Below are 18,970 nucleotides of genomic sequence, written 5' to 3'. Positions count from 1 at the left end.
AAGAAGAAATAGGAAGACTAAGCAAACAAAATATATCCTGCAGGGACAGCAGAGGCAGCAGCCAGAGGTGTGCAGTTCCCCAGTGGCATAAATGTAAACACACTGCAGAGTCCACTAAGTCACACCAACCAAGCCCACAATGCATGCGTTTTCTCACCACCCTGAGTCCTCCCTCTTGGGAGCAAAATGCCACTGTTGGGCTCACCTTTGGCACAATGCACCAGACACTTACTAAGGGGTAGTAACATACCAAATACTCTCCAATGTACTTTGAGAAGGTCAAAAGCAAGTTTGAGGTCTTCACCCCCAAGCTAGGGCTCTGGGTGAGCCAAGTCACCCAGAGGCACGTTCACATGGATATAGCCTCCAAGTCCCATCACGAACAAGCAGCTTGGTAGACATCCTGCCCACCTGATATAACAGGCTCTACCAAGAACAATCCCTTCTATCTTTGCCAAGTTTTGAAATCAGTAATCAATGGGAAAGCTCAGAGAGAGTGGGCTTTCCTACAAGGAATGAATAAGGTTTTTGATGAGCTCAAATGCAACCACTCTCATGAAACTTTAAAGCATCCACCAAGAAACCATCACACTCCAGCAAAAAGCCCTGTTTATTACTACACCTCCCCAGTCCCAGCAGGTCTACTAGGGAGGAGAAGCAACAAGCTCAGAAGCCAGTGCACCCATCGCTACCACCTTTGGTGTCCTCAAATCACCCATCTCCTCACCACCACACTTACAAGCCCTGAGACCTGAGTCCAGCACTTGAGGCTTGGTCCTTTGGGAGCACCAGACCAATATTTGAGTATGGGCCAGTAGGACTCCAAGAGGCGCCAGAGGAAGCTAAAAAGCAGCCAGAGCTCAGGTCCTGAGCAGGGGTACCTCCTAACCACGCTTTCTTCATGGGAGCATCAGGCAACCAAATAGTCTCTTCCACTCCACACTTCACAAGCAGCGAGTTCAATAGTTTGCAGATAACACACCCTCTCCATCCATCCTTCAAGTGACCGACCACCACAAGCAGCAAATGAAGGTGTCTGCAGGCATCTATCATCTCCAGCTGAATCTATGCTCTGCAACAATGTTGGTAACCTCAGGTTGCTCCCAAGGCTTATAATTTTGAAATAACATTGCATGTACCTGCCCTCTTTCACTATGAGAAAGATCTGCTAAGGTTTTCTGTAGCAAGGGAGGGTAAAGGGGAAGCAAGCAGCTAACCTGAATGTTGCCTTACCATCTCGTTCGCATTAAGGTCTGGGTGGGTCAGCTGTTGCCCCAAGATGCCATTCTTGCCTCATGTGCTCTCATTTTTACACCTTATATGTTATCAGTCCAACCATATGCAGCTGAACATCTCCTGACAATGGGCTGCTCAAGTGCCATAGAATAGCTCAGAGTGATTTGTTCATCCTTGGGGGTTGTCCACGAGAGACATTCAGTGAGGTTAATCTGGATCAGCTTTTGAAGACACCACTTAAACAGTGGGAGGCTCCCAAGCAGCCTTAACCTAATTAAGCATCCTTCCCTTAGGAAGGAAGGCCAGCTTAGCTTGCATTAAAGCCCATCTAGTGTCCTGTTAATCAGGTACACTCTAATATCACAGCTGTGGTCATCCCAGTGGACACCACCAAGAGGCTGGAGACGCCTCATCATTTTTCACCTCCTTTTTGTCACTTTGGCTATTTCTGCCGTTACTTCAGGCAGTGAGATGAAAGGCCCAGCAGCTCTGCCCTTATCCACTTTGTTCAACAGACTCCCCTTCAGTTTTTCTTTTCACATTAACTGTGTCACACACCAGACTCTCATTGACTAACTGCCCAAGGGGGACCCTCGCTGAGTGTTAATTGCTGTTAATGAGCTGTTGCTGCTTTCTTTCTAAGAGCACCAATTACAACAGCACTCAGGCACTGCAAGAAGATGCGTGTCTGCAGCAAATCAAGGCAAATTTTACTCCAGACCCCGGCATTGCACTGCCAGCAACTCCTGGAAAATGCTTTAAATCAGGATGAGACTGGGTGAAGGATGACAGCAGGCAGCTCTCCTGCCATTGTCTGTCCCCTTGTTCTTCATATGGTGCGTCAGGGTGAATGAGAAGTCCCTGACTTGCTTCCTATGGCTCCTGTTGTGGTGCCTTGCAGGGATGTCTACACTCAGCTGTTCACCTGAGCTCTCGCTCAAGTATCCCTCCAGCCACAAGCACACAGTCCCACCAGTGGGTTTTACACACGGGTGGTAGCCCAGCTGGCTCAGAGCACAGTGGGACTTGTGTTGTCCCATGCGCTACAAGAGGAGGTGCAGGAAGGACTCAGCAAGATGGCTTGATGGTCTGGCATTGTGCACAGCAACACTGCCATCATTTCAACATCATCCCCTATCCCAGAGCTGGGGGCAGCTCCTACCTCGGCTACAGCTGGGTCCATCCCCACCAGAGCTTTATAATACTTCTTTCCAAACCTCATTTCCCTCCCCTGCTAAGCATGGGTGAGGGTATATGCTAGCACCAAGTGTGGCCCTGGAAGTATACTGAGATGTCCACCAGCTAAGAAGCACTAGAGTTACTGCTATTCCTAAGGCTTCTCCCTCTGATTGGCCTTTCTCAAAGCTGCAGCCCAAGGAAAGGAGATTTTACATGAGGGACGTGCTAAGATGGTAAAAGCTTTTGCATGAGTGCTTAAGGTCATGCAAGTCAAGACAAGGTATCGAGATCCTTCACCAAAATAGACTGAATCTGTCTACAATGCTAGTAAGAAATTGCCCAGTGTTTCACTCTTTCTCATTTGGATCATTTTTGGCCATACTAAGAAACATTCACATCCAAACCACTCTTTGTGAGAGCCTTTGTGGGGGTAAAAGCAATATGAAATGAAATACAGCAGAGCTGATTTACTCCATGAAAAAAGATCCCAAGATTTTTGTCTTGTCACCTTGATCTGAAAGGAGATTTAGAGAGCACCACCTGCAGCAGGGTCTCCCTCTCCCCCAGCTCTCCCAAAGCCACAGCTCTCTCCTGGCCTCTGGCACATGGTTCTCCAGCAGGTGTAAAAAGCGCAGGCATCTTGGCGGAGCAGCAGCCAGCTCGCTTGCTTGCTCTCCTCCAGTTACAGACCAAGAGCTGTTGTTCACACCAAAGCACCTGGCTCCTATTGTGCCGCCTTTCCACAGTTTGTTAAATTTTATTTCGCGTCATTTCTCCCATTTTGGCTTCCACCCTAAAAATCCTTCTGTAAGTTCCCCAGCTGCCCCGCTTCTCATAAATGTTTATTTAAGTATAATACCTTACAACCAAACCCAGAGGTCCTCGCTCAGCAGGAGCTCTGCCTGAACAAAACCCCTTGGGCTAAGGTCACCTGCTTGTGTATCTTGGGATTCATCCACCAACTTTGGGGGAAAAACACCAACCTGGCCATGCCCTTGGGTGAGCTCAAGCTTACCTTGGTTTTTCCCAAACCCGTGCTACCAATTTCCCAGTGGTTTTCCCACAAACATATATATTCTTCCCCAGGAGCCAGGGTATCCTCAGCAGGGATGAGCCCAGGGAGGGTGGGTGTCCACCAGCATCTCTGAAGAAGCCGGCGAAAGGCAGCTCAGAAGAGCTCAGCAGCAGCAGGATTCAAGTCATGCCCCCACACTTCCCAAATGCCGGGCACAACGGATTTTGTTTTTCAGAGCTTAGCCTACAAACAATCAATCTTGTCTTCTGGGCAGGCCAATGAGGTCTGCGGAAAGAAAATTGCGAAAGATTTGTTATTTCCCTAGTGTTCCCATTTTCCCATTCCTTTCCCACAGAAGCAAGGTTTTTGTTTTGCTTTGTTTTGTTTTTTTTCTTTCCCAACTTTCAGGGGAAAATCCTGACAGATGGAAGCCTTGATTCATACCAGCAAAAATTTGGCCTTTTTTAATTTAAGGTGGAGCCTTTCTTGTCTGAGGATGAAAACAATTCTCTAACTGCACACAGAGGGCAAGGACCGAGCCTTTGCCCTGCTGAAGCAAAGGCCGAGTGGCATTGGATGCTCATGGCCACCATGAATGGAGAGTCATCGTGCAGGCAGGAGAGCTGTTGTGCAGGCAGGAGAGCCGCTCATCTCCCCCACACTCAGGAAAGCACTGCCCGTGCTCACTCACAGGGATGGGAAACAAGGGGACAGGCAGGCACAGGGTGGCAGTGGTGGCTGTCACCAAAGAGACTTCCAGGGGTGGGAAAACATCTTCTGAGGGGGTGCTCAGGCAGAGGCAGGGTGTGCTGCTCCGCAGCTGGAGGGATACATTGGAAGAAAGGCTCCCCATCCTCCTCCCATGTTTTCTCAGATGACTGAAGGACTTGTGAGAAAGACTCAGGAAGGGAGGAAGGGAAGTGCTACTCCTCTCCCATTGCCACCACCCAAGCAGAGATGCCTGCTTCCCTCCTCCCTCCGTGTCCCACCTGGGAAGCAGCAGAGAGAAGAAGCAGGCTTGGGAAAAAAGGATTTATGGCCACAGCCTACCTGCTCCCATAGCCCAGGGAAAAAAGTAAAGGAGAAAGAAGAAGATCAAAGGAGCAACGTGTCCCTAAAACCATCCCTTGCAGTTTTTCTCCCCAGATGCTGCCATCTGCACTGCACCACTCCCACTTTGGTGGTCACCTCTGCCCATCGCCGGGAGCCGGCAGCAGGGAATGAGCAATTTTCTCTGACACTGAGACAGAAACAGCTTAAAAAAAAAAAAAAAAGAAAAAGCCATGACTTTTTTTTCCCTTCCCTGCCTCCAGCCAGAAAGCACATTTGGCAGAGTCTTGACCGCTGGAAGCCATCAGCAGGGCTGCCGGCACTTCAGAGGCTCCGGGGAGGAGGGCAGGCACGCGCAAGCCACCGACCACGCCGAGGACACTGTCCCCGCTGCCCTGGGGTCCCCCATCATGTGTGTGTGGGGGGGTCCCCCGCTCCATCCCATGCCAGCTGCTGCCTCCAAAGGGACCCGGGGAGAGCAGGGGTCCCCTAACACCACGCACTGATGCTCCACAGAGCAATGTGGGTTTTGCAGGGCATTTTGCACCTGCAGCATGTGGTAAAGGCATGCATCCTCCTCTGGCACTGAGCAGCCACCCCATGCCTTTGCCTAAAGAGGGGGATTTGCTCCCCAACCACCATTTGGCTTTGAGGTACAGGGTTTGATCAGCCCCTGCCTGTGCTCAGCCAAGGGCATCTCCCCACGGGCATCACTGCCCGGGGCAAGATTCGGGGAAGCTCACGCATGTCAACCCACACCTTTCCAAATCCTACCGCTCACACTTAGCAGTGTTGCCTCCTTCCCTCCACCCCAGCACTCAGGCAAAGGCATTTAGAATACAAATTAAGAAATCAGGCTTTTAGACACTTCCAGGGAAAGTGGGGAAGGGTCAGCAATCCCCCCGCTGCATCCCATGCAGGAGGGTCAGGGGACACCACACCCTTTGCACAGGACCCCTCTGCCCACCCCGGGGTGCCCATGTTCCTGCTGGCATGTCACCAGAGACCGGCAGCTCTGCACTGGGAATCCCCCAGGGCGGAGTCCCCAGTCACCCCCCGCTCATTTTGTCAGGGAAAAACACTTAATGGCAGGGCATCACAGACAGGTGCCATCCCGTGCCGTGGGATTTATCTGCCCTCGATGACACAGCATGCCTGTCCCCACAGGAAAACACCCCTCCACCTTCCCACACTGGAAAACAGCCGGTCAGAAGCAACATCCAGGCGCAGAGCAGGTGTCAGGGAGAGGGTGTATCCCATCCCCCAACATGCCACCCCCTCCCCATAAGTCCCGCACCTACCGCTGGGGCGAATCGGGGTCGAAGCACGTCCTGGCCACGTCAGTGGCCCGCGGGTCGCAGCAGTCACCGTCATCGAAGTCATCCAACATGTTGTTACACTCCATATGGCAGACACCATCGCGGCGCTTCCAGGAGAAGCAGCGGCCGGGCCGGCGGCAGTCCCCACCATCGTAGCCAGTCAGGGGATGCTCGCACTCGGGGTCGCAGCGCTCGTTGCCCACCTTGCTGGGCTCGCAGCCCAGGAGGACAGCGCGGCGGCGCAGTGAGGAGTTGCGTACCTCCAGCAAGCTGAGCTGCCAGGAGATGTTGTAGGGTCGGAAAGCTTCGCTCAGCGCCCGGTGTTGCCGCCAAACCTGCTCCCGGCTGACGGTTGGCCGCCCACCGCCGTCCTCCACCAGGTTCACTACCCGATACCGCACCGCCTTCCCGCTCCGCAGCGGCCAGTGCTGGTTGTAGTGGGAGACCAGCTCCACGTTATCACAGGCAGTCTGCCCACAGGCAGGGGGGCCCAGTGGCCACAGGATGGGGGATGGCGGGGACGGTAGCACCCGCTGCCGGGGGAAGGCGCCCTCCCGAAAAGGCACCCAGTGCTCCTCTGGGATGGCGAAGCCAGCAGCCAGAGCCAGTCCTGCCACCCCCCCAGCCACCCCCTCTAGGAAGGGACGCTGGAGATGGGGTTGGGACAGGGCGCCCTGCCACAGGGCCAGCCCAGCCAAGTGTCCCCGGAAAGCATGCGCGGTCCCCCAGGCATCCCCCCCCAGCAGTAGGGTGCGGCAGGAGGCCATGAAGGTGCTGTGCAGGGCGCCCCCCTGCCCACCGGCACGGCCCACCCGTGCCCCATCCACATAGAGGGCCATCCACTGCCCATCGTAGCTGGCGGCCAGGTGGGTCCACGCCTCGGGGCGGTAGCGGTGGTAGGCGGTCACCTCGGTGGCAGTGGCCGCCCGGTCCGTGCGGAGGGAGAAGAAGAAGCGGGCATCCTTCTTGCCGCCGAGCTGCAGGGCACGGATGCCCAGTGCCCAGCCCTTATCGCTGGCCGTGTGCGAGCAGTTGTCGAAGACACCTGCAGCGGGGACGGGAATGGGGATGGAGATGGAGAGAGAGGAGAGCTGGTGAGGGCCAGAGAGCATCGCCGCTCCTCCCCGGAGCACAAGCTGGGTCCTCGGTGGTGGGACAGCTCTTGGCAGGGCTGTGGGGAGTCTCCCGCTGCCACTGCCACGGGTAAATGAAGGTGGCCAGAGGCTGGGCAATGGGTGCTGCACCAGGGGGGACACCCCAGTCCCCATCCAAAATCATTTGGATAAGCAGGTGGAGTAGCCAGGAGGGATGGCAGAGCCAGAGAGGCGGGATGGAGAGGGGAGGAAGAGCATGGATGGGAGGAGAGGCCGAAAAGTGAGGTGTTTCTGAGCTGCTCTCCATAGGAGCGCTCTTGCGGGACAGGATTAGAGGCTAAGCTTTTTATCTGCGGGACAAAGCTTTTAAGAATTAGAGCACAGCAACCCAAAGCAAAACAGCCTCCTCTGGAGACTGCTTCCCCAACAGCTTCCAGGCAGATTTACAGCTCGCCTTTATGCTCCAGTTTTCCTCCCAGTCATGCATCCAGCGTGGGTGGGTGAGGATCGGAGGGGGAGACATAGGGATGCGCTGCCTCCAGCTGGGCGGGTGCACACCTCAGCCCTCAAAGCTCTCCCAATCATAAATCCATCCCCAGGAATAGCTTTGGGCTCAGCCTCTCCCTCTGTGCCCAAGCAAGTTGCAAACCTGTGTTTTGGGCTGGGCAAGGCCTGGAGCTTTGCTGACTTTCCCCGAAACTCAGGCTGCTGAGTGCCCATGGTCGAGAACCAGAGGCTTGCAGGCACTGAATGCCCTTGGGAATCAATGGCCATAAGGCACTTAAATACCGGCAAAGGGAAATGGGCCCGCTGCTTGAAATAAATGCTTCTGGGCTCCTAAATCACCACAGCCGGGACATTCACATGGGTCATCAGCTGGGGCGAGCAAGCTCGAAGGTACGCTTTGAGCCCTACCAGTGGCATCTCTGGGAGCCCCCCTCTCTCCCGTTCACTGCCCCAGCAAATCACTTCCAGATGCGACGGTGCCCCAATGCTGCTGAAACCTGCTGCCGTGCTCAGAGGCCCTTTTCATGTTCTTGCTGCAGTATTTCTTATGCTCCAGCCTGCTTTTCCCTGCCGCATGGGTTTTCCAGTCCCTCACCGTGCCACTCCCATTGCATGCACTGCCTACCCAACTCTGTGGTGTCAAGGCATCATGGGCCAAAACAAGGCACTCCTGCCCTGTCCCGCTACCTCGCCTCTCCCTGGGGATGCTCAGTATGACACTCTGGGGAAACTGTACCTACCTCCAAGATTGCAAAGAGGCCAGTGGAGAGAGACAGAGGCGCAGAGGAGCAGGAGCTCCAGGAGGAGCAGGACCTCCTGGCTTTCATCCAGGGGATGTGACTGAAGCCAGGTTACCATGACACCATGTCTCCCCCGCCAGCCCTCGTAAACACATCGTCTATGCTGCCGGCAAAGGTCACAGTCAAGCCCCGCTGCACCCCAGGAAGATGCGCCCTTCACTCCATCCATCCCTTTCACCAAGGGCAAGATGGGTGGTGGCCTCTTGGCTCTCCCATGGTCGTAACCACCCAGGGCACAGATCCCTGCCACCGCTCACTACAAAGGCAGCCACGTATAAATGGGCAGATGGGCTTTGGCCAACTCTTGTTTTCTGGTGGATTGTGAAAGGGAAGCAGAAAGACCAGAGGAAGCTGAGACAGGGAGAAGCCAAAAAGCAGGTGGCAGGCAAAGGAGCCTTGCAGGCATGAGAAGACAAAGCTGGAGAGTACTTCTGGGCTGGGTGCTGGCTGAAAGGTGCTTAGACCTGCACACTTCAAAGCCATCTTCTAGTATTTGGTCCTCACTGGGGTCAAGGAGGCAGGGCTTGGTATCTCCTCTCTTAAGAAAACTCATGCATTTCACCTTGTAATGATTTAAAGCACCCCAAATTTGATTAAACACTAAGGCAAAACTGGGGCAAACAGCATCAGGGGTGGAACAGCCTTCTGGGGTGAGTGTGAGCTAGTGTCCTCACAAACCCATGCTGGAGCCAAGCCTGGAAGTGCCTGACAAGTTCAAAACTGGCCAAAAGAACCTTAAGCGAGCCTAAAACCACGTCTGGAGACTTCCTCAAAGGGATGCAAGTAAGGCCAAGGACAGGTCTACAACAGGGGCTGGAAACCCACTAAGGCAGCAGCTGGTGCTTCCTAGACATGGCCAGGGATGCCATCTCCAGTGCAGCCACAGAGCATGCAGGCAGAGCAGCACGTCCCGCAGCCGGGAGCCGCTGCAGAACGGCGAAGCAGAGCCGTCCAGCACCAGCTCCTGACATCTCCAGAGGGCTTCCACAAGAAATCATCAGGGTACCAGTTTTTGGACCCTGGAAGGCCCTAGGATTTGCCAAGGAATTTGGTATTTTGTCCTGGGGTGACCCACCAGAAAGGGAAAGAGCTGTTTGCAGAGGAGGTACAAGCCGATCGGCCTCAGCACTCGTAAGTGCAACTCTGCCTCTAATCAATCAGGTGGGAAAGGGGAGCTCTAACCTGGTTTGAGATGTTCATCAGTGCTTAGGGTGATAACTTTGGGGTTTAAACAAGAGTTGTTGGCAACAGTGCAAAAAAATGAAGAGAAAGGTGTCTGCCAGGAAAGTTGTCTAATGGAGAAAAAGCCTCCAAAGAGATGAAGTGCACCACTTGGTAAGGACCACACTCAAAGCAGCATCTTTTCCCGCTGGGGCCAGGAGCTTTGCAGCACAAGGAATAGTTCAGACACGCTTTGAGATTCAGGTACCAGGGGGAAATGAGCTGCTAAAGCTCTGGAGGGTCTGACAAAGGCCAGGAGCCCCTAGCTGTGCCGTGAAAGCAGCCAGCCCGAGAGGGTGGTCACCCCTCGGGGTGAGCAGTGGTGAGCAGCTCAGGGACCCGAGCAGGACACCTGGGTTTAGACACAGCAGGAGTTTGGGACTGCCTCTGGTGAGGGATCTTCTGACCCAACAAAACCATCTTTGATCTGAGTAAAAATAAACCTCAGCCTGGCGCAAGGGGAAATCCCCTTGGGGTTTACCAGAAGCAGAGCAGGTGTGGATGGAGGTGAGACAAAAAAGGCGGAAAAAGAAATGACATCACATGAAAGGACTCTCATCTGCTGCCCAAAATGAGAAGGACCACTCTCCTTCCCTGGCAGTGTCCGTGGCAGGGTGCTGGGGTTATACCCCAACATAAATCCCCCAAGGGGCTAAGAGGGACAAACAGCCCCAGCCAGGGTGGCCCTAAGGCAAATGTGACATCTACGGGAACAAAGCCCCAATTCCTGAGCTTTCAATCCAGTCACACCAGCCAACAGGACAGCTTGCTTTGCCCAGACAGAGCTACTCAGCCTGGCCTTATTTCCCAGGCAATGATGCTGAGAGATGCTCAGCTCTGCCCTGCTTTCCTCCCGCCTTCCCTCACACACGGACACCTGGAGCATCTCCAGCTCCTCCATAGCTTTGGACCACCTCAGGGCTCAGTCCCCTCTCTACTGACAGGGCAGGAGCAGCAGATCTGAGGCAGACTCGACACCTGCCAAAGGGCTGGCAGCTGCCTGCATCACCTGCTCACATGAAACACCAGCAGCGCTGGCCTGACCCCCTTCACCACCCGCACCCAGGCCCCGCAGTCCCAGCTGCAGGGAGAGGGTGGGAAGCGGACGGTGACTCAGACAGCGGGAGGTGCCTGGGGCTGACTCAAACCCTGGAGCACGGAGGCCAGGGGATATTACCCGAGTGAGTGCCAGCGCTCATGGGCGGCGCTTTCAGCACTAACAACTGTCCCACCCTTTGCAAGGAAATTAAAAAAGAAAGAAAAAAAAAATTTAAAAAAACCCCACTGGCTAGCTGGGAAAAGTAAAACCCAACACCTGCAGGCCAGACCTCCAGATGCAAACAGCTGTGCTGCTGATGCGATGGCTAGGAAGTGTGCTCCGTGCATCCCGAGCCGCTGCCTGCCGGAGGGGAGGCAGCAGGGACCCCGGTGGGAAGGTGGACGGTGAGGTGAATGCTAGGTAGTTTCCTTGTACATGGCTGCTTTTCCCCTCTGCCACCCAGTCTCTAGCCCATCCCTCCTACCTCTTCTGCAGCAAAGATGCGGCTATCGCTCCGATGAGCTGGGGAGATAAATTAATGAAAGGGGCCAGGCAGTGAGCAAAGCAGAGGGGGGTTCAGTGGAGGGACCGCAAGTGGAGGGAATGTTAGGATATAGAGAGGGTTTTCCCAGCCAGTGAGCTTGGCTGGGGCAGCACAGAAACACAGCAGGCCCTGCGCTCTCCCGAGAGGAACCCCAGACATACCATGGGAGCGGTACATTTTGGCACTGCCACTCATTCCCAGCCCTGCCTGGCATCACTGCCCTGCCCTGCCATGCTTGCACCCTGCCACGCTTGCACCCTGCCACAAGCACCCGTCTTGGCACGGCCGCATGAAGCACCACTGCCAGAGGTGACATCTGCCCCACTCTCTGCCCATGTGCCAGTCCCCTCTGTCTCCCCAGGCTCTCCATCACCTGCCTGTTCCTTAGTTTGGTGGGGCGAAGGGGTAACTCCCGGTAGAAAAACCATCTGGAGCGGCCCTCTGCCCCGGGGAGCCGCTCTGCAGAGCCCTCGGGGCCGGGAGCCCGGGACGGGGATGCCGGGGCCGGGGCCGTGCGTGCGGCGCGGCTGCCACCGTGCGGCCGCCCGCCCCGGGGACCCGCCAGGAGCCCGGCCAGGGCGGGCGGGGAGCGCGGGGAGCAGCGGCCGCTTAGCACGGCGGGGAGCCCCGGAAAGTCCCCGGCGTGCCCGCGGCCCCGGGGAAGGAGGAATGAGGGGTTGGGGGGGGTCGGGCGGAGCGTGTCCCCCAAAGGGACCTTCCAGCTCCCGGCGGGAGGAGTGGGAGAAACTAGATAGGAGCCGGGGGGGCGGGCTGGAAGGACGGGGCGAGGGGGGCAAAGAGAGGGGATGTTTTAGGGTTTGGTCTCACGGGAAGGAGGAATATTTCAAGCCTAGGGTGCTGAGGACACGGGTGAGGGCGCGGGGTGTCACCTGCCACAGCGGAGAAGGCAGGCGAGCCCTCCCCGGGGGTTTTGGGGGGGGTCGGGTCCCCATCCCTCCCTGCCTGCCCGCCGGCGGGACGGCGTTTACCTGCGATGATGGCCGGGTTGCTCTGTCCGCCCTCCGCCTTCACCCACACCTCCAGGGTGAACTCCTCCCGCGGGATGTCGGGCAGCGCCTCCGGCCGCGCCGCCAGCTGCTCCCGGCCGCCGGAGAAGTACAGGGCGGGCAGCGGCCGCTCCCGGGCGGGGTTCGGCACCTGCGGCTCCCGGCCCCGCAGCCTCTCCCTCCGGACCTGGCCGTCCGCCTCGCCCCCCGGCTCCTCTCCACCTCCCCCGGCTCCCCGCGGTCTCCGGCCCCGCGGCCGCCCGGAGCCCGGCGGGGCTACAGCGCCGAGCACCCCGTGCGCGCCAGGACCCTGCGGGTACAGCCCGTAGGGGTGATGCGGGGAGGCGGCACGGCGGCTCGGCGCCTCCATCCCGCAACCGGAGGCCGGCGGGGGGTCGAGGGGCCGGGGGTCCCCGCGGGCCAGGCTGACGGCCGCCAGCAGCAGCGCGGCCAGGGGGGCCCCGCCGCGCAGCATCCTCCTTGGGGACGAAGGCAGGGGAGACGGCCCCGGGGGAGGGGGGCGCTCAGGGGGGCGGCGGGCGACAGCGCCGGGGCATCCTTCCCCGGCCCCCGCCGCAGCCGCTGCCCCCAACTTTTCCCCGGCACCGCTCTCCTCCCTTCTGCTCCTGCGGGAGGAGGAGGAAGAGGAGGAGGAGGAGAAGAAGGGCGAGAGCACTGCGGCGGGGACCCCCCTTCTGCCTGCAGCCGGGGTTCCCGGGGCACGGCGGCCCCTGCGCGGCTCTCTGCGCTGCCCGGCTCTGCCTACGGGAGCGGGGGATGCGTTAGACGCCCTTATCTAGAAAGCCCCGAGGCGCTCCGCTCCCCCCCCACCAAGGAGGGGTGTGGAGGGGGGGGCTGCCTTATTTAAAGATGATTATGTCCAATCTAATAAACCCCGAGCGGAGCATCGCCCTCCCTTCCCTCCGCCCTCCCGGGCGCTGCCCAAGATGCTGGCGGGGAGGGGATGCGGAGGGGACCCACCGCCCTCCGGAGCTTTGGGACAGCACCGGCAGCACCTGCCCTGTCCCGGGCTGCTCTTGGCTTGGCCCCACTCGCTGCCTCTCTCATTCCTCTGCTTGGCAGTCCAGCACTTGGTTTCTTTTCCTTTCTTTTTTTTAATTGTTTTTTTTTTTCTTTCTAAGTTGAAACATGCCCGCGTTTTTTCTTGTAGCTCAGGGTGTGATATCTGCCTGCCCACCTCACTTCCATTCTCCATCTCCATCACCTAGGGGGGAAGGAAGGAGAAAGGAGGGGACATCCCCCCTCAGCCCTCCCCCGGCAAGGGGAGAGATGGTCTCGGGCTCAATGTGTGGGAAGAGACCCAGGGTCCCCCCTCAGCCAGAGATTTTGCTGCTTTTTCTCTCTTTTATGGTTTTTTTCCTTCCCTGAACAACAACCCCATCTGTTTGACACGTGCAGAAAGGTGGGCTGGAGGCGTCTTATCTGGACAAGAGAGAAAGAGCCACATCCAAAAGCCAAAAAAAACCCCATCAATGCACCAAGGGAGCAGGCAGCGGTGGGAGACACATCTCACGCACCACCCTGCACAGGCACTGCCAGGCAGGAGCTGCTCAAAGCATAAGGGTGAGAAAACAAGCCCCTAAAGTTTTTTCTTGGTTCCCAAGACGCCGTCGCACCAGCACGTGGCGCAGAAGACTAGGAAAACTTCAGCACGGAGAGATTTTTTTTTCTTTTTTTTTTTTTTTTCTTCACTCCCAAACACTATCTGTGGCGGTCAGTCTGAAGCAGGGTTGCCAGCGAAAGCTGGGAGGCCCCTTCCAGGGTACAGGCTTTCAAACCAGCGAGGCAGGAGGGAAGGGATTTAAGAACAAACAGCAGGAGCTGGCTGCGCGGGGTTGGGGTTGGGTTTTTTTGTCTTCGCAAGGTGGGAGGGTGATGGGAGGAGGGGGGGGGCTGGTGCTTTAGTGGGGGGGAGATAGAAAAAAATAGTACTGGAAAAACTTGAGGGTTAGGAGGGGTGAGCACAGTGCTTCGCCAACCCCTCAGGAAGGAGAAAGGTAGGTATAAGCACGTGGAGAGGTAAGGGCATGGCGAGGCTGGGCTGGAGGTGTGTGGAGAGGAAGGGAGGACACGCAGAGGGTCAACAAGACCAGGCAGAGCGTGGATGGCTCATGCAAAGGAGCTCGAGCAGCTCCCAAGGACCTTTGGGGCATGAACCACACCCAAGCACAACATGAACACCCATCGCTCATGGGGAGGTGGTGAGAAGAGGTCTGCAGCTCTCCTGCCTGCACCGAATGCACCGGTGCCCGTCCACCAGCAGTGGGGACATGGAGATAACCCAGCGCAGCGCTTGGCACTAGTGAGGTGGCCCAGCAAGAGTGTTGTCCTGGGGCCAATGCCAGCAAGCATTGCTTATAGTGCGTATTCATTCAGGAATGAACCGAGCTCCTGATAGCCCTGTCTACCAGGGCCTGATAAGAAAAGATCCCACGGGACAGCTTAGTTTGAATGGTGGTGACCTTATTAAGCCATTATTAATCATCTTGCCACACAACACCCTGCCCTACTCGGTCATCAGACCGGGTACTCCAAAGAAGCAAGACCGCAAGACCCTCAGCAGTGTGTGCTGCCATCTGAGAGGTTCGGCAGCTCTGCCTCCTTGGGGACAGCCTGGCTGGGATTAATCCAGCATTGGAGCAATAAAACCCTCCAAAAATGCACCCAAGCGAGGTCTCTATATATAGGCTCTGGCCTAGGCTAAGCCACTCGCTTGACAAAATGACACCCGGGAGCAAATAGCTTTGCTGTCTGTTGGGCTGGTGCGGAGCAGGAGCTGCAAAGGAGGAGTGAAAGCCCACCAAGGAGCCCACTTTTTTGGGAGGAGATGGGCGACAGCAGAGAAAGGCTCCTTGCCATGCCAAGCCCCTGGCTTCCCCTGCCATGCCTGCCCGAGCCCGAGCCTGAGCCTGGCCAGATTTAAGGAACCACCAGAGCAGGCAGCCGAGCACGTGAATCATTACCCCGCACTGGCTCCAGCACACTCTCCATCCACACGCAGGCAGGTTCCCCTCACAGCCGCTGCCAAGGTGGGGCCCGGAGGATGCTGGGGAGGATGGGGAGGGGAGGATCGTGGGGGCATCTCACCAGGCTGGGTCAGCATCTGGGGAGCAGGAGGTAGGGAGAAGAGCCGTGCCCGTTGCTCTTTGCCACATCCAGTAATTAACTATTGACAACGTTTGAGCCAAAGCTGCCCTTTTTTTCCAGCCCATCTTTCTGTTGGTGGTTGCTGGAGTTTGCAGGTGTGAGCAGATGCTTCAGCCCTCTGGACCTGCTGCTGCCCCACCTCCAGCTCTGCTGCACCATGGGGCAATGCAGCTCTGCAATCTCTGTGGAAGATGACAGAGTGGTGGCAATGCGCCCTCGGCATATTTTCTGTCTCTCAGGGAAGCAGGGCAGGCATCTGTTAGAGGTCCCAGCTCAGAGCCAGGCTGCCTTGACCGAGGAATGCAACGACCCTGCATCTTCCAGGGATCCCTGCATGCAGCATCTGGATGGAGATGCTCATCCCTGGCAGGGTCCAGCTGCAGTTCAAATCTGCTGATGCTCAGGAGTAAGAGAAAAGATGCTGGATGGGAGGCAGGAGGAGGACAAAGTGGTGACAGAGGGCAGGTTTGGCTGGATATTCCTCGTCCCTTCCCTATGTGTTGTCCTTCCTGGCACTTTCCCAGTCTTTGGACCTTCTGGCCTGCAGGTCTCTGTAGTCAGGGTTATTTTTTGGGACAGGTGGGGACTGAATCAGGCAGGCTGCTGGCACTGGACAGGAGCAGGGGGCCCACACTGAGCCCCCAGCCAGGAGCCTCTGGAAGGAGGCAGGGGAAGGGGGGAGCCCCATCAAAGTGAAACGCTGAGCCAGGGCTGTGGGGTGACCCAAACACAAGAGCAGCATTCCCAGTGCAGGCTCAGCCCACGCCGGGGGAAGGTGAAGAGCAGCATTTTAGCTGGAGCAGAGGCCAAGCCACGCTTTTCCCCATGCCTGTCAAAAGCCATCAACAAAAGTCTTCCTCTCCTTCCACTCCTCCTTGGGAAACCACCAGTGATCTTGACATGGGAATACAGGCTCCGGGAGAATCCAGCTTTTTTGTTTGTGGCCAGGCAGCCAAATCCCGCGAGCCCGAGACAGCAAGCCTCAGCAATCAAAGCCATGAGTGACAGCAACCCTGCTCAGGGCACAGCCCCAGCCCTCCATCCTCTCCCTCCCAAGTTCGCCTACTTTTCCCAAGCAGATTAGGAGCTTGTTCAAACGTGCAGGACCCCCGGAGGTCAGAGACGCTGGCCTCCCGCACCAGAGGTTTGCTTGGGAACTCACTGAGTTTCCTGCTTCTGGTAGGTCTGGAGATAAGCCCTGATGTGCAGTCGCCGCTGGTGCCAGCGCCGGCAGGAGTCCGCAGCTGTGCACCAAAAACCCAGCAGCAAAACCTCCAGAGCCCCATCTCTCGTGTGTTTGTGCCCTGCAGTTGGGCACACCTTGTAAGGGACAAAAGACAACTGGGGAGCCCTCCCACAGGATCTCTCGCCTGGATTCTCCAAGGTCTGATAGGAAGGCTGAGCTCCCCCCGCCCCGTGATGGCTAGTAGGGTTTCACCACACTGTTTGGTCCTATGAGTTTGGTGACAACAGCTTCTCCAAGCCCCTCTGCTGAATTCAGCTATAGCCACCTCAAGAATTCAACGAGCCATGTACACAACCTCGACTCCTTTGGCAACGGAGCCAAGGAATGAACTTTAAATAACGGTGAAGAACAACCAGCCAAGGATATGTCTGCTCCATCATCCTCACACCTCACATCTGCCTCCCCACCTTTGCTCTGAACCACACAGCCTGCAGACAGCGGGTGACACCCAGACGGCAGCAGGGATGGTAGGAGCCGGTGGAGGAAGCCAACTTGCCAGGCAAGCATCCATGCATTGACTAAGGTGCTTTGAAGCTGGTTTGGTATATCACCATCAGGTGCAGCTATTTCAGAGCAGCCTTGGATGTTACACTGGAGCCCCGAGCTGCAGTACAGCTGTGCTCTGAAGGGCTCTTGCAAGCCTCCAGTAAAAACCATTTACTTCCAGTTGGGAGGTGAGCACAATGCAGATGCTCAGCAGCACACTCACATCTCTACATAGGGAAGACATTCCCTACACAATAGCTCCAGGGGTCTTTCTGCACCCCGGAGTTTTGCACTTCACCAAGAACTTGCAGGTGCTAAATTAAGACCATCCAGAGAACAGAGCATGACCTTTGCCAGACGGGGTGTCTCAGATATTGAAAATTATTCCAACTGCTCACAAAAGGCAGGGACTTTACATAATGTAGCTCTTCCAGCAGCCACAGAGGAAAAGCATACATGAAAAAGCAGGAGGAGAAAGGGAATCAGCCTTTCCCTTCCACTCTGCCACTGTCGTTGGGGAGTTTCAGCCCCATTAAGTCAGGATTGTTCAAGTGCATCTCCATATCCCAGCTGGGTGGGGAGCGTCTGCCAAAGAGAAGAGAGGCACGATGCCGCATGGCTCCCATGCCACCAGCAGAGGCAGGATCCCAGAGGAGGACATGAGCTCCCCAGGCACCCGTGGGAGGAGCATATTGGTACAAACACAGCAGGGACTGGCTCAGGCTTCCAAAATCCCACCCCAGCAGAGCCAAAGTCTGCTGGCAGGAGCTCCGGGAGAGCGCCACACTCACAGCAGCTCCAGCAGTAAATCCAGGTGGAATAACTACATGACCTTGCTGCATTTTCACTGTCCCCATGCCCACGCCAACACCTGGTTGTTAGTCTCCTTTGGATGTGCTGCTCACACGATAGCATCTCTTCCCTGGTTGAGCACGACTTTCCTTGCAGGACTGTCAGAGCAATTACGTGTACAAACAAGCCTCGCCATCTCCAGATAGCCTTCGCTCTGCCTCTTGCATTTATATACACTTTCCACATGTCACCCAGGCAGAAAAGCCCTTTGCTAGAGGGCAATTGATAAGACACAGAGCGAATGTTTAATCTGGCACAGGTATCTGAAGGACGAGGGGAGGGGGAAAGGGCTTGTGCCAGCCCAGCACAGCGGCTTTGCAGATGCAAAGCTCAGCAGCTCCTCAAACTCCTGTTTTAACATCTCTCCATCTGACCTGAGCCAGGGAACAGCTGCTGCAAGAAGAAACGGAGCAGGAGTAAATGAGCACGTTGGCTGGGGTGGAGGCAAAGGGGCTGTATTTGTTAACCTTGCTGCCTCTGTCCTCAGGGTAAAGCAGGATTTTTGGCACTGGTCGGCACTGTGAATTAGAGGTGCCTCCTGATTGCTGGTCCAAAACACACTGTCATTGTGACATCCTCTATGCTGCTCCCGGGCCAGCGGGGAGAACCTGCTTTGTAATTTGGCAGCGAGCAATAAAAAGAAGCATGAAAGAGTCAGACTCGGCTCTTAAAAGCTGGCTAGCAGGGTTTTAAGTATTCGGGGTTTGGACAAGTTCATCACAACAAGGAAACACCTCTGCCCTCCCCACTCATTTTTAGAAGAGACAAATAAAAATAGACTTGCCAGGAGAGCCACAGGCAGGGGAGCGAGGGGGAGGAAGCCACGTACCAGCTGCCGAGACAGCTCACAGCCTCCAGCTCGCATCTGTGCCATGGACCTGCACCACCCGGTTCGTTTGTGTCCCACCTCGGGGCAAGTCAGAGCCCTGGTGAAAAGGTGGAAGAAAGGATGAGCACATACACAAACTCTTCTCAAGCAAGAGGAACAAGCAGTTATCCCAGGCTGGGCAAAAGACACCTCCTGGTTTTCACTGGGCCAGGAAGGAGACCCAGAGATGAACTCTGGGAAGTGCTGTCTCGCACCACCCATTATCCAGCAAGTTTCCAGTTGCTTCTTAGTTTGGTTGCTGGACATTGCCCGCGTGATTCTGTGACCAGTTTGGTTTTGCACCTGCGTTGCTGGAGGTGACAGCAGCCCTGGGTATAC

At 56.3% G+C, this 18,970-nt stretch overlaps 1 protein-coding gene across 1 annotated transcript in view; it reads right to left on the bottom strand.

Annotated features, from left to right (window-relative positions):
- The window catches only part of PAPPA2 (pappalysin 2), a 93,235-nt gene extending 80,749 nt beyond the window's left edge, over window positions 1-12,486 (bottom strand). The window contains exons 1-2 of the mRNA XM_076339645.1: window positions 11,994-12,486; window positions 5,782-6,844 (exon numbers count right to left, since the gene is read on the bottom strand). Coding sequence (XP_076195760.1) covers window positions 5,782-6,844; window positions 11,994-12,486 — 1,556 coding nt within the window. The remainder of the gene's footprint in view (window positions 1-5,781; window positions 6,845-11,993) is intronic.
- Between the last annotated feature and the right edge of the window lie 6,484 nt (window positions 12,487-18,970).

Source organism: Aptenodytes patagonicus, chromosome 5 (assembly GCF_965638725.1).
Source record: "Aptenodytes patagonicus chromosome 5, bAptPat1.pri.cur, whole genome shotgun sequence".
NCBI classification, from domain to species: Eukaryota; Metazoa; Chordata; class Aves; order Sphenisciformes; family Spheniscidae; genus Aptenodytes; species Aptenodytes patagonicus.
This window is presented reverse-complemented; position numbering and strand designations above follow the sequence as displayed.